Source organism: Cervus canadensis, chromosome X (genome assembly GCF_019320065.1).
Source record: "Cervus canadensis isolate Bull #8, Minnesota chromosome X, ASM1932006v1, whole genome shotgun sequence".
Taxonomy (NCBI): domain Eukaryota; kingdom Metazoa; phylum Chordata; class Mammalia; order Artiodactyla; family Cervidae; genus Cervus; species Cervus canadensis.
Genome location: NC_057419.1, coordinates 5,814,935 through 5,829,732, shown reverse-complemented (window position 1 = coordinate 5,829,732; position 14,798 = coordinate 5,814,935). Strand labels below are relative to the sequence as shown.

General features: G+C 50.4%; 1 protein-coding gene across 1 annotated transcript in view; it reads right to left on the bottom strand.

Annotated features, from left to right (window-relative positions):
* Window positions 1–8,935, bottom strand: part of ASMT (acetylserotonin O-methyltransferase) — a 28,165-nt gene extending 19,230 nt beyond the window's left edge. The window contains exons 1-4 of the mRNA XM_043457633.1: window positions 8,745–8,935; window positions 5,444–5,618; window positions 2,806–2,935; window positions 2,134–2,202 (exon numbers count right to left, since the gene is read on the bottom strand). Of these exons, the coding sequence (XP_043313568.1) occupies window positions 2,134–2,202; window positions 2,806–2,935; window positions 5,444–5,618; window positions 8,745–8,813 (443 nt within the window). The 5' untranslated portion in view covers window positions 8,814–8,935. The remainder of the gene's footprint in view (window positions 1–2,133; window positions 2,203–2,805; window positions 2,936–5,443; window positions 5,619–8,744) is intronic.
* Between the last annotated feature and the right edge of the window lie 5,863 nt (window positions 8,936–14,798).

The window sequence follows — 14,798 nt, the reverse complement described above, 5'->3', positions numbered from 1 at the left end:
CCTGTCCCTTCTCCGGGGGATCTTCCCCACCCAGGGATCAAACTCAGGTCTCCCGCATGGCAGGCAGATTCTTTACCAGCTGAGCCTCCAGGGAAGCCCAAGAATCCTGGAGTGGGTAGCCTATCCCTTCTCCAGCGGATCTTCCCAATCCAGGAATAGAACTGGGGTCTCCTGGATGGCAGGCAGCTTCTTTACCAGCTAAGGTACCAGTGAAGCCCAAAGGAACTTAAGACTATCAAAAAAATAAATGTATGGGAAAGTGAGAAATGAAGGGTTAGGAATTAACATATACACGCTCATATACATGAAATAGATGATCAAAAAGTCCATGCTGAATTGCACAGGGAAGTCGGCTGAGCATGATGTAATTACCTCTCTGAGAAAAAGAGCCCAAAGAAGAATAAACCTCTATGTGTAACTGAATCAAACTCCCGAATACCTGAAAAAAAAAAAAAAAAACCACCACGTGGAAAATCAATTCTGCTCTAATACAAAGTAACAATGAAAAGACCAAAAAAAAAAAAAAAAGGCGGACATGGAGACATGCTGCCACCTCGTGCCCGAGCTTGGAACAACAACCTAAAGACTGAGCCGAAGGGCCCTTGACCGTCCCCAGGTCCGCTCCGCTCTAAGTATGAAAGAGCTGCCCTCCGAGAAGTCTTCTGGGGGTGGTCAGCGGAAAGAATTCAACACTGGGCAGAGATGCACGAATCCAAGGCCAAGAGGTACCTTTAGCTCACACCCTGTTAAGAAAGTCAGATGAAAAGATGTCAGCATCACTAACTATTTTAAATGTTAGTAGCTCACGCATGTCCGACTCTCTGCAACCCCGTGGGCTGTAGCCCACCAGGCTCCTCTGTCCGTGGGATTCTCCAGGCAAGAATCCTGGAGTGGGTGACCATGCCCTCCACCAGGGGATCTTCCCCACCCAGGGATCGAACCCAGGTCTCCTGCATTGCAAGCTGGTTCCTTACCATCTGAACCACCAGAAAATTTGCTGAATATTAGGGAAATGCAAGTCAAACCTACAGCAGGTATCATCTCGCACCAGTCAGAACTGCCACTATCGAAAACTCTACAAACATTAAATGTTGGCGAGCTCGTGGAGAGAAAGGAGCCCGCTGCAGTTTTGGTGGGAATGTATACTTGTCCAGGCATTATGGAAAACGGTATGGAATGTTCTTAAAAAAAACTACAAATAGAGCTATCTTACGGTCCTGTGATCCCACTGCTGGGGCATACACCCGGATAAAACCATAATTAGAAAAGACACGTGCACCCCAGGGTTCATCTCAATACTATTCACAATAGCAAAGACATGGACGCCATCTCAATGCCCATCAACAGAGATTCGAATGGAGAAAGAAGATACGGTACATACATAGGGTGGAATATTAGTCAGCTGGAACAAAATGAAATAATGTGTATATTTGCACAACTGAATCCCTTTACTGTAGAGCGGAACATAATGTAACATTGTAAATCAACACTACTGCCGTAACATTTCAAGCAACCTAGATGCCCATCGACAGACAAATGGATAAAGAATTTGTAGTACATATATATAGAATGGAATATTACTCAGCCATGAAAAGGAGTGCCTTTGAGTCCGTTCTAATGAGGTGGATGGACCTGGAGCCTGCTACACAGAGGAAAGCAAGTCAGAAAAACAAATATGTATACTGACACATACACATGGAATCTAGAAAGACGGTACTCATGAACGGAATCTAGAAAGAGGGTACTCATGAACGTGTTTGCAGGGCGTCAGTGGAGATACAGACTTACGGACCCCGGGAGGCAGTGAGAAGGAGGAGGTGGGAGGTGTGGAGAGAGTAATATGGAAACATACGTCACCATACGTGACGCAGACAGCCAATGGGAATTTGCGGGATGACTCAGAAAGCTCAGACCGGGGCTCTGGGACAACCTTGAGGGGTGGGATGGGGAGGGAGGTGGGAGGGAGTTTCAGGAGGGAGGGGATGTGGGTAAACCGATGGCTGATTCATGCCGATGTCTGGCAGAAACCCACACAATACTGCAAAGTGGTTATCGTTCAATGAAAAACACACAAATTTAATCATAAAACATGACGCCAAGCAGGACGCTATCCGGGTGGGTGGGCGGCGTGACCTGTAGATGGCAGAGAAGAGCTCCTCGGACGGGATCCCAAAGGCTTTCAGATACTGGTTCCTCCCTTCCCTGAAAACAAGGAGGAGACCGTCACTCGGGCCCTGAGACTCCACTGCACACCGTTAACTCACCCTTGTGCTCACAGACCTTGCCCTGGCACCACCGATGGCATCAGCCGGAAATGAGTAACCCAAGACTACTCAGGAATCGTTTTCTAGTTTGCGGTTCCATTCAGTTCAGTCGCTCTCTCATATCCGACACTGTGCGACCCCATGGACCGCAGCATGCCAGGCCTCCCTGTCCATCACCAACTCCCGGAGCTTGCTTAAACTCATGTCCACAGAGTCGGTGATGCCATCCAACCATTTCATCCTCTGTCGCCCCCTTCTCCTCCCGCCTTCAATCTTTCCCAGCATCAGGGGCTTTTCCAAGGAGTCAGGTGTTTGCATCAGGTGGCCAAAGGATTGGAGTTTCAGCTTCGGCATCAGTCCTTCCAGTGAATATTCCCTTTATTTCTATTATTATTCCATCAGCTCCACCTCACATCATCAGGCATTAGAGCTGGGAGTTTGGAGACCCGCGCTATAAGAAGCCTAACATGGTGACTCCTGGGACGCCCTGAAACCAGCCCGCAGGCAGCCCTGGGGACCCAGGGATGTGACCGACACCCACCTGACCGCCTCGGCCAGGTGGCCCCAGCAGACGTACGTGGTCCTGCCCGTGTACATTAGCATGTCCCGCTGGGACCTGGGGCTGCCTCTGACCAGGTAGGTGCTGGCGAGCTCCGTGTTTGCATACACAGCTGAAAACAAATAGATCGGAGGGGAAAAATAAAAAAAAACGTTAGACACCCAGGCGTCGTCAAGATGCCAACAGCGATTCTGGCAACATCCTGATGGAAACATGATTCTCGCCTGGGACTGTCGGAACCGTGACAGCTGAAGCCTCATCCCGAAGGACCGGCCGACCTGTGGTGCAGTGGCTTCCCACCCTGCCTGCTGCCTTCCGCTTTTGTAAATCCCACGGAAAGATCTGATGTGGCAAATGGAAAGGCTCAGTGAGCCCCAGTGTTGTTCGACCCCTCGGTCGCCTCTGACTCTTTGCGACCCCGTGGACTACATGTAATACAGGTCCTTGGGACTCCAATCCTTCGGCCACCTGATGTGAAGAACTGACACTTTGAAAAAGACCTGATGCTGGGAAAGATTGAAGGCGGGAGGAGAAGGGGACGACAGAGGAGGAGATAGTTGGAAGGCATCACCGACTCGATGGACTTGAATTTGAGTAAACTCTGGGAGTTGGTGATGGACAGGGAGGCCTGGCCTGCTGCAGTCCTGTGGGATCGCAAAGAGTCGGACACGACTGAGCGACTGCACCGAACTGAATCCACTCACTGTTTCTGCACAATCTGTACCTGCCGAATGCTTGCGGGGGCTCCAAGGGGTTCCCAGGGAGACAGAGCTGCAGCAGGCGGTCCTGTAACCTGGTCTCTGAGCCGAGCATCCCAGCGTCTCCGGGCCGGCAGGGTAGCCCGCATGCTGACGTGCCTACCCGAGGGTCTGCAGGGGCAGCCGGCGCCTCCCGCCCCCAGGAGCTTCCCCTTGAACGTCCGCCATCCTCCACACGTGTGTCCTGGCCGGACCGAGCCCAAGCGGGGGGTTTGAGGTCAGCATTGCCAGTGCAGGGGCGGGGACGGGGCTGCAAAGCTTACTCACGGGGGTGTGACTGCTTGATTCCCAAGCCCGCGGCCATCTGAGCACCGTCAACCCCCAAACAACGTCCCCCTGTTCAAGTTAACACACCCTCGCTGTTTGCACCCGGTAAACCCAGCGGGGACTCAAGTCCTTGCTTCAAGAAGAAAGCCCATCACCCACCCCTACCATTGCCCGCCCACCCACTCCTGTTCTGTCAGGCAGTGGTCCCTACACTTTGCAAATTCACACACTCTGAAGATTCTAAAAAAATCTGAGTGACTGAGATAGGACTTACAATTTTAAATTTTGCAAAGAAAGGGCATTAAAAGTAAAAATTGGCAAGGAACATCTTCCATAAGAGAAAAGCAGCTTCGACACCAAAACAAGAATATGTTCTTAACACAAAGGGCGACCCTTGAAATGAAGCACCTGAGCATGATGGGAAAATTACTCCCATGTAACTTTTTTGCTCACATTTCTGTCTTGTTCCTTGGATATTTCATCAGGGTTTCAGTGCAAACACCAGCCAGTGGAAGCCTCCTGATCCACAGTCAGCAAATGACAACCCGACTTTGGTACCTGGTTTCGGCCATCTGTCTTTGTCAATAAAGCTTTATTGGAAACTTGTTCCATCACTTGCTCTGCTAAAAAGCTTTATTGTAACTCTGTTTCACCACCTGTCTGGTCTATAAAGCTTTATTGAAACCCTGTTCCAACCACCTGTCTATCAATAAATCTTTATTGGAACCCTGTCTACCACCTCTCTGGTGAACAAGGCTTTATTGGAACAGTGTTCCACCACCTGTTTTGTTAATAAACCTTTATCAGAACCCTGTTCCACCACCTGTCTGGCCAATAAAGCTTTACTGGAACCCTGTTTCACCACCTGTTTTGCCAATTAAGCTTTATTCAAACTCTGTTCCACCACCTGTCTGATCAATAAAGCTTTATTGGAACGCTGTTGCATCCTTTGTCTGATCAATAAAGTTTTATTGGAACCCCATTCCAAACCTGTCTGGTCAAGAAAGCTTTATTGGAACCATGTTCCAACACCCGTTTGGTCAATAAAGCTTTATTGGAACCCTGTCCGACCACCTGTTTGGCCAATGAAGCTTTACTGGAACCCTGTTCCACATGTTTGGTCAATAAAGTTTTTTTGAAACCCTGTTCCACCACCTGTGTTGACAATAAAGCTTTACTGGAAGCGTGTTCCAGCATCTGTATGGTCAATAAAGCTTTCCTTGAACCTTATTCCACCACCTGTCTGGCTAATAAAGCTTTATTGGAACCATGTTCTACCACCTGCCTGGCCAATAAAGCTTTCCTTGAACCCTGTTCCACCACCTGTTTGATCAATAAAGCTTTCTTGGAACCCTGTTCCACCACCTGTTTGGTCAATAAAGCTTTATTAGGATTCATCCCTGCCCACCTGTCTGCCTCCAGCAGATCTGATGCTCCCAAGGCAGAGATGGTGTCATCTGCAGAGACCCCGTGGCCGGGCCACCAGGCTGAGAAGACTTACTCTGTGGCTCTTTCCAGGACAAAAAAAAAAGGCAGAAAACTGTGCTGAGGGTGCACCCTGAAAATGCCTTCTTCCAAAGAGCCAGGGCGCTTACCTTTCCCTCCGCTCACGTCCGCTTGCAGCAGCTTCAGGGACACACAGGCGTCCAGCAGCAGCTCTGTCCCCCGGGGGCTGGCGCCCAGCCGTGCAGACACTGCCGCTGAGTCCAGGGGCTCCGGGGCCGCGGCCAGGAGCTCAAACACCCCCAGCTCACAGGCAGCAAAGAGGACCTCGGGGCAATGACAGAAGCCAGGGTCAGCTTTAGTTCTCAGAAGACTCACACTCTCAGGAGGGCGAGTCAGACAGAGGAGGAGAGATATCACACGACATCCCTCATATGTGGGGTCTGTAAAGAAATGACACAGAAGAACTTACAGAACACAGAGAGACTCACAAACTTAGAAGATGAACTTATGGTTGGCGGGGGAAAGGATGGTCAGGGAGTCTGGGATGGACATGCTGCTGTGTTTAACATGAAGAACCAGCAAGGACCTGCTGGACAGCACAGGGAACTCTGCTCAATACTCTGTGATAACCTGATGGTCACCAGGGGGAAGGATGGGGGAAGGGATAGTCAGGGAGTCTGGGATGAACATGGACACACTGCTGTATTTAACATGGAGAACCAGCAAGGACCTGCTGGACAGCACAGGGAAGTCTGCTCAATACTCTGTGATAACCTGATGGTCACCAGGGGGAAGGATGGGGGAAGGGATAGTCAGGGAGTCTGGGATGGACATGGACACACTGCTGTGTTTAACATGGAGAACCAGCAAGGACCTGCTGGACAGCACAGGGAACTCTGCTCAATACTCTGTGATAACCTGATGGTCACCAGGGGGAAGGATGGGGGAAGGGATAGTCAGGGAGTCTGGGATGAACATGGACACACTGCTGTGTTTAACATGGAGAACCAGCAAGGACCTGCTGGACAGCACGGGGAACTCTGCTCAATGTCACGTGGCAGCCTGGATGGGAGGGGAGTTTGGGGGAGAAAGGATGCATGTGTGTGTATAGTTGAGTCCCTTTTGCTGCCCATCTGAACACTGTTAATCGGCTATACCCCAATATAAAATTAACTGTTTACATTAAAAAGACTGTATCCATTCCTATTAAGACTGTACTAACTCTTATTCTGTTAAGATTGTATCTACTCTTCTTAAGGTTCTATTAGTTGTTATCCTTAATAGGTCGCTCAAAGTCTTACTATGTTAAGATTGTATTAAGCTTTATCCTCTTAAGATGGTATCAGCTCTTGCAGTGAGCTTCATACTAACTCTAATTATATTAAGTTATAATCTCTCTTGTTCTATTGAGACGTCATGAACAGTCCATTAGTAGTGCATTCAGATTTTTTTTCTATTAGGATTTTATTAACTCTCCTTGCATGAAGGTTGTATTCAGTCGTATTCTATTAACATGGAATCAGTTCTCACCCTGTTAAAGTTGTGCTGATCCTTGTTCTGTGGAGTTGGCATGATCTCTTACTCCGCTGTGATTGCACAAGCTCCTGTATTCAGGTTTATTCACTCTTTGTTCAAGGCTTTCCACGGACAAGCACACCTGGGGCTTCCCTGGTGTCTCAGACAGTGAAGGATCTGCCTGACAATGCAGGAGACCCGGGTTTGATCCCTGGGTCGGGAAGATCCCCTGGAGGAGGAAATGGCAACCCACTCCAGCATTCTTGCCTGGAGAATCCCATGGACAGAGGAGCCTGGCGGGCTGCAGTCCATGGGGTCGCAGAGTCAGAGTCGACTGAGTGACTAACACTTACCTGCTATGATTGTGTAAGCCCCGGTATTCGGGTTTCATTCACTCTCTACGTATGAAGATTTTATGAACTCTTATTCTGTGTGATTGTAGTACATTTTCCTGCCTTAACATTGGGTGCACTGTTATTCTATTGAACTATTATAAACTCTCACCCCATTTAGATTGCATTCAGGTTTTCTTCTATTCATATTTTATTAGCTCTCCTCGTACGAAGGTTGTATTCAGCCATATTCTATTAAGATGGTATCCGCTCTTAGTCTGCTAAAGTCATATCAACTCTTATTCTGTAAGGCTGTAGTAGGTTTTATTCTCTGAAAGCTGGGTGCGCTCTCCTTCTATCGAGATTTTTATCAATGGTCCCATTGAGCTTGTGTTACGTTTTATCCGACTAACATGGCATTGGCTTTTCCACTGAGGTTGTATTAACTCTTATTATAGGAAAGTTGCAATCCCTCTTGTCCGAGTGAGATGTTTTGAACTCAGTCTACTAAGGTTGTATTCAGATTTTATTCTATCGAGTTTTTAAATTATTTTTATTTATTTATTCATTAGTCTCCACCAGCTCTTAGTCGTGGCATGTGGGATCTAGCTCCCCGACTAGGGGTTGAACCCGGGGCCCCTGCGTTGGGAACGCAGAGTCTCAGGCACTGGGCCCCCAGGGACGTCCTTCTATTGAGTTTTATTCAGTCTCTCATTTTACTCATGTTGTATTTACTTTGTTCTCTTCACACTGGATTCACTCTTGTTCTGTTGAAATATTTAAAGTTAATTTTACAGGAGTACAGTGGCTTTACAACGTTGTGTTAGTTTTTCCTGGACAGCAAAGGGAATCAGCTGCCGTTTATACATATATCCCCTCTTTTTTTGGATTTCCTTCCAATGTAGGTCACCACAAAACCCAGAGTTCCCTGAGCTTTACAGTCGGTTCTCATTAGGCATCTGTTTTATACACACGATCAACAGTGTATATGTCTCAATCCCAGTCTCCCAACCCATCCGAGATTTTATTAAGTCTGCTGTTCTGCTCAAATTCTATTAAGTTTTATTCTCAACGTTGGATTCACCTTTTGTTCTATTGAGATGCTATTTATGAATACTCGGTTTATATTGTTTTATTCTAGTAAGATGGCATGAACCCTTGTTTCACTAACAGTGAAAAAAGTGTTAGTCACTCAGTCATGTCTGACTCTCTGTGACCCCAGGGACTGCAGCCCACCAGGCTCCTCTGTCCGTGGGATTCTCCAGGCAAGAATACTGGAGTGGGTGGCCATTTCCTCCTCCAGGGGATCTGCCCGACCCAGGGATGGAACCTGGACCTCCTGCATTGCAGGCAGATCCTTCACCAAATGAACCACCAGGGAAGCCCCTACAAATGTCATTCTGAGACGCCACTCCACGAGGGTCAACACATCCCTAGAAGAGCCCCAGGACCTGATGGCCAAGCTTCTGCCCGTGGACACGCCCAGAGTTCCAGCACACTCTTGCAACCCCCGGAGGAGACCCCGTCCTCACTCAGCACTGAGTCCCTGTCGTCCTCCTCACCTCCCGGGAACAGAACCCCGGCCTGTGGAGCCTCTTCCTACCTGGGAGACCATGAAGCCATTGGCGTATTCCTTCAGGAGACGATAGCCCTCACCCCTCTGGGAACACATCTTCCTTCCCTGCCAGTCTGGCTTGGAGGGACCTCGGCTCTCTTAGCTTTGGGCTTCACCAGTCCGTGAGCAGCCTGGGCGGATGGCCAGGGCGTCACTGCTGACCCCACAAGCTGGATGCCAGGGAACGAGCCCAAGACGGATCATTCAAGGAGATTCTGTCAGCCTGGTGACGGGGATGAGAGAGCTTACAGGGGACCCCTGGGGCTTTTGTTCACTCCTTCTGTCTCTCATGAGCACACAGCCCAAAAATCGCCTGTCACCCCTAGCCCCCGTCCCACGCTTGTACCATCAGCGGTGCAACTGGTCCCAAACCCATGTGCCCACTAATCACTAGGGATGATGACTCACTCTCTGGGCCCTTCATATGGGGTGTGGAGGTGGGGGGAGGCATTTATTAATTGTCTCGGGTGCAGCTGTAACAAATGACCACAGACTGTGGGATTAAAACCACAGACATCCATCCTCCCCAAGTCCCAGGGACCAGACGTCTGTGGTCAGGGTGTCCCAGGGCTGGGCTCCCTGCAGAGTCTCCGAGGAGGGTCCTTCCCTGGGCCGGTGTCTGCCTCCCTCCCGTCTCTGCCTCCGTCTCCACGTGGCTTCTCCTCTGTGTCCGTGTCTCTCCTCTTCTGTGTCTTATGAGGACCCTGTCCTTGAGTTTAGGGCCACCCCCATCCAGGAGGAACCTCATCTCAGACCCTTCAGTCCATCACGTCTGCAGAGAACTTTTGTCCAAACAAGGTCAGGTTCTCAGGTTCTGGGGGTGAGGACGTGAGCTGTTTGGGGAGCCGTGATTCAATCTTGTACACCGGCGTGGTCAATGCATCCCCGTCTATCAGGGTGATCAGTTATTTCCAGCAGCGGCATTTCAATCGCCAGGGACCGTGGTGAGCCCCGCTGCTGGCGGAGGAAGCGCAGAACCTGCCCTGAGCTGGTGTCCAGCTGTGGGCCGCCCCAGCCGCCCTGGGCATACACTCTCTCCTTCCCAGCCATCCCTGACGCTCAGCTTCATAGACTCAGAGCCCAGATGGGCGCTTCAGCTTCCACCACCCACCCACCCCCCCACTGCAGGGGCTCCCTGCCCTCTTCCACCCTGAACCCCAGCAAGCAGGACCTCGGTGTCCACTGACCACGCCATACCTCATGCCCTGTTTCTGGGGACGCCCTGCTGGATTAGGGGCTGGGGGAAAGCTCCAACTATGAACCAATGCTCTGTCTCAGAGAGGTCCTCTTTGCTTCGTGGCTGGGCAGGCGAGGGTTCCAATAAAGCTTTATTGACCAAAAAAAAAAAAAAGGTGGTGGAACAGATACCAATAAAGCTTTATAGACCAGACAGGTGTTGGAACAAGTTTCCAATAAAGCTTTATTGACAAAAAAAAAGGTAGTGGAACAGGGTTTCAATAAAGGTTTATTGACCAAAAAAGGTGGTGGAACAGATACCATTAAAGCTTTATTGACAAAAAAGGTGCTGGAACAGATACCAATAAAGCTTTATTGACCAGACATGTGTTGGAACAAGGTTCCAATAAAGCTTTATTGACAAAACAGGTGGTAGACAGGGTTCCAATAAAGGTATATTGTCAGAAAGCCTAAAGGGGAAGGTGGCGGGGGACCCTCCGGAGGGACCCACAGGAGGACAGAGCGACTGGCCCATTGAGTGCATTTGCTTAGTTAAACTGCCAGCAGCCCTTTCTCAGCCAGATCTCCTGAGGCTGTGGAATCAATCCCAGGTCTTCACTTAAGGCGATTAGTTTAGTGATGAGATGGAGGGTTGAAGAGGATCAGCTCCGCCCTGAGAATGAACCGTGAAATTCAAGGTCAGACCTTGGATTCACTCTTCCAGGAGCAGAAAGTGTTAAGTGACCAGGGTTTCTTCGCCTCCTTAATCAACAGAAACTCATCAGGGACGACAGAGGATGAAATGGTTGGGTGGCATCACCAACTCGATGGACATGAGTTTGAGCAAGCTCCGGGAGCTGGTGATGGACAGGGAGGCCTGGCATGCTGCAGTCCATGGGGTCGCAAAGAGTCGGACACGACTGAGCCACTGAACTGAACTGAACAGATCAGAGGCCAGAGAGTAATTCTGCAAAGAACTGACTCCTTGGAAAAGACCCTGATGCTGGGAAAGATTGAGGGCGGGAGGAGAAGGGGATGACAGAGGATGAGATGGTTGGATGGCATCACCGACTTGATGGACATGACTTTGAGCAAGCTCCAGGAGTTGGTAATGGACAGGGAGGCCTGGCGTGCTGCAGTCCATGGGGTCGCAAAGAGTCAGACACAACTGGCAGGTGAACAACAACTAGGGAAGGATGGGGGTCGGATCCATGGGCTCAGAGCCTCTGACTATTTGACCATCAGCACATCTCATTCTCCAGATGGACGGTCACCCTCCTGGTGGCCACAGTCTCTGACCTCAGGACCCACGATGGGACTTGAAGGAACAGGATGTTTATCTGCCCGAATCCTCAACCTTGATGGCGAGTGCGCGTTGCCGGGGGAGGGGCCATTCAGAGACCTGCCCCTGGGCCAGCTTGGATCCCCTGAATCCGGAAATCAGGTTTTTGGCTTCTAAAACACTCCAGGTCTGATGTGTAAAAATCAGAGATTCAACATGAGCTAGTCACTGGGTGGCTCGGTCAATAAAGTGTCCACTTTATCCTGTCAGTGCAGGAGACCCAAGTTCGATCCCTGGGGCGGGAAGATCCCCTGGAGAAGGAAATGGCTACCCACTCCAGTGTTCTTGCCTGGAGAATCACATGGACAGAGGAGTCAGGCCGGTGACAGTCCATGGGGTCACAGAGAGTCAAACGTGACTTACGGACTAAACCACCAGTCATTACATGAGAAATGGTTGCACAATTCCAAAATACACATTAAGAAGAAATTTTTTTTAAGGCACTTCACTGGCAGTGCAGTTTCCACTACAGAGGGCACAGGTTGAATCCCTGGTCGGGGAATTAAGAACCCACTTACTGCAGGAGGCCACAACATAGGAAAAAATAACAATAAAACAAAAACATCTAACATCTCTGAAACTGGGATGTTGCTCTGGGTTGAAGACTGTTCCCCTAAAATTCCTGGGTCTCTGCAGATGTGATGGAGTGAAGGGTCTGAGATGAGGTCCTTCTGGATGGGGGTGGCCCTAAACCCAAGGACAGAGTCTTTATAAGACACAGAAGAGGAGAGACAGGGACACAGAGGAGAAGCCACGTGGAGACGGAGGCAGAGACGGTAGGGAGGCGGCCACCAGCCCAGGGACGGACGCCTGGAGCCCCCAGAAGCTGGAAGAGGCGGGAAGGACCCTCCCCTGGAGCCTCTGCAGGGAGCTCAGCCCTGGGACCCCTTGACCGCAGACATCTGGTTTCCTTTTCGCAAGAGTGCCCTCAGTTCCTCGGGTTAACTTTGAAGAAACTCCACATTCCTACTTCCTACCGCAGGGGCCCTGCAGGGAATCAACGTGTGGATTTTTAAGTAACATTTATTTATTTGACTGCACTGGGTCTTAGTTGTGGCCTGTGGACTCTTCGATCTTAGGGGGAGCATGAGTGTTTCTTAGTTTCCCCAATGGTTCAGCTAGTGAAAAAAAAAAAAAAAAAAATCTGCCTGCAATGCCGGAGACCCAGGAGACGAGGTTCGATCCCTGGATTAGGAAGATCCCCTGGAGGAGGAAACGGCAACCCACTGCAGTGCATGTGTTAGTCCCTCAGTAATGTCCGACTCTTTGAACACGGGTCTCCTGCGTGGCAGGCAGATTCTTCACCATCTCAGCTACAGGGGAACATCCCCATGGACAGAGGAGCCTGGAGGGCTACAGGGCCTGGGGTCACCAAAGAGTCGGACATGCCTGGGCAGAATCACGCATGACGAGTGTTTCCTATTTAAGCCCCCAGCTCATGGCCATTTGTCACACACACCCCAGAAAACCCCTACGGATTTCTTACTGAAGGGGGGAACAGACAGAAGAGGCGCCACCTTGAGAGCAGGACTCCATCTCAGGTGGGAACGTGGACTTTGACCTCTATGCCCAATATCTATGTAAACGATACCAACCGGAAAACCAGGGCCCCCCCCTCCACCATGGAAGAGCCCCAGGATTTGTACCTAGACTCTCCGTCGCCTCAAAGAAGACCCTAATTATCTGTGTAAGTGCATAGAATCACACATTCTATTCTGCTTGTTGGGGTATGACCACAGGCCTACTGATAATTGTCCACTGTTAACCACCTAGGCGTAAGGCATATGAATCTCGGGTTAACTTTGATTGTATCTTTCTTTTTCCTTTGTTCAGACTCCTTTCAGGGAATTTGGGGAGGTGGGTTTGGGCATGTACACTTAGGGTATATAAGATTTTCACAAAAACTGGTCGGGGTCCTCGGCTACGAGGAGACTCTGCCTTGGGCCCGCCGGTGTAATGAACTGCACTCCACTATCTGCATTGTCCGTCTGAGTGAGTGTTTTCCCGGAACGCGTGGCTACATTACGAGTAACTGGAGGTCATAGAGCGCTGGGGGACTGGTGGACGGCGGGGTTCATCTCTTAGAGGGGGAACCCGCAACTCTTCTGTCTTGCAGCGGGGGTTTGATGGTAAGGAGGTGCTGAGCGGGCGTGAGGAAGATGGTATCGTCTGATCCTGGGATGGGGGGACGTGGGGGGGACCTGGGGGCGCGAGGGCAGGGTCCACACCATCCTGTCTTTTCCCCTTGGCCTGAGAGGGCGGGGCTGCCCGATGTCTGGGGATTACAAGAAGACTCTTGAGAGTCCCTTGGACTGCAAGGAGATCCAACCAGTCCATCCGAAAGGAAATGAGGCCTAAGTGTTCATTGGAAAGACTGATGCTGAAGCTGAAACTCCAATCCTTTGCCCGCCCACCTGATGCGAAGAACCAACTCATTGGAAAAGAGCCTGATGCTGGGAAAGATTGAAGGCGGGAGTAGAAGGGGATGACAGAGGATGAGATGGCTGGATGGCATCACTGACTCGATGGACATGAGTTTGAGTAAATTCTGGGAGTTGATGGACAGGGAGGCCTGGCGTGCTGCGGTCCATGGGGTCGCAAAGAGTCGGATACGACTGAGCGACTGAAGGGAAACCTTGACAAAGTCCGAAGAGCCCAGGGAAATCCTTATAACCGAGCAGGATCCCAAGGCGCCTTTGCAGGGAGAGACCCCCTCCCCCACGCCCTCGGATTCACTTCCTCCCTAAAGTTCTTGGCTAACAGTTTCTGATGCACACTTCCGGAACTGTTTTGCAGATGCCGAACACCACCACTAGGTGGCTGAAATTAAGCACCCCAGGAGCAAGGAGCCCTCAGACAGACTGGCGCCTGAGGACTGATGCTGTGGACCTTCCACCCCCGTGACCCCGGGCTGTGACCTTGTCTCACTGCACCAGCTGATCCCAGACATTCAGACGGCCCCTCCGGCAGCACGTTGGCCTTTTAAAGAAGTTTGCCTGAAACCCTTCTGGGGGACTTTGCCCTTTTTGAGCACCCGCCCACACCTGTCCAGCACCTGCTGTGATAAAGCTGCCCCTCTCCTTCACCACCACCCACGGTCAGGAGGTTGGCTTCTAACTCTGTGCAGGTGAGTGGACCCGAGTTTTGTACAGTCATTAGACCAAGTGATCCTCCAGAGCCCAGGGAAAGGAGAAGTCAAAAGTGGAAGCCAAAACACCCTCCTTACTTTTTTATTCAAGTAAAATAATCAATGTTGAGTGAAGAATCAAAGCAATCCATCCAAAAGGAAATCAACCCTGAATATTCACTGGAAAGACTAATTCGGAAGGTGAAACTCCAATCCTTTGGCCGCCTGATGTGAAGAACTGACTCATTGGAAAAGAACCCGATGCTGGGAAAGATTGAAGGCGGGAGGAGAAGGGGACGACAGAGGATGAGATGGCTGGATGGCATCACTGACTCGAAGGACATGGGTTTGAGTAAACTCCAGGAGTTGGTGATGGACAGGGAGGCCTGGCGTGCTG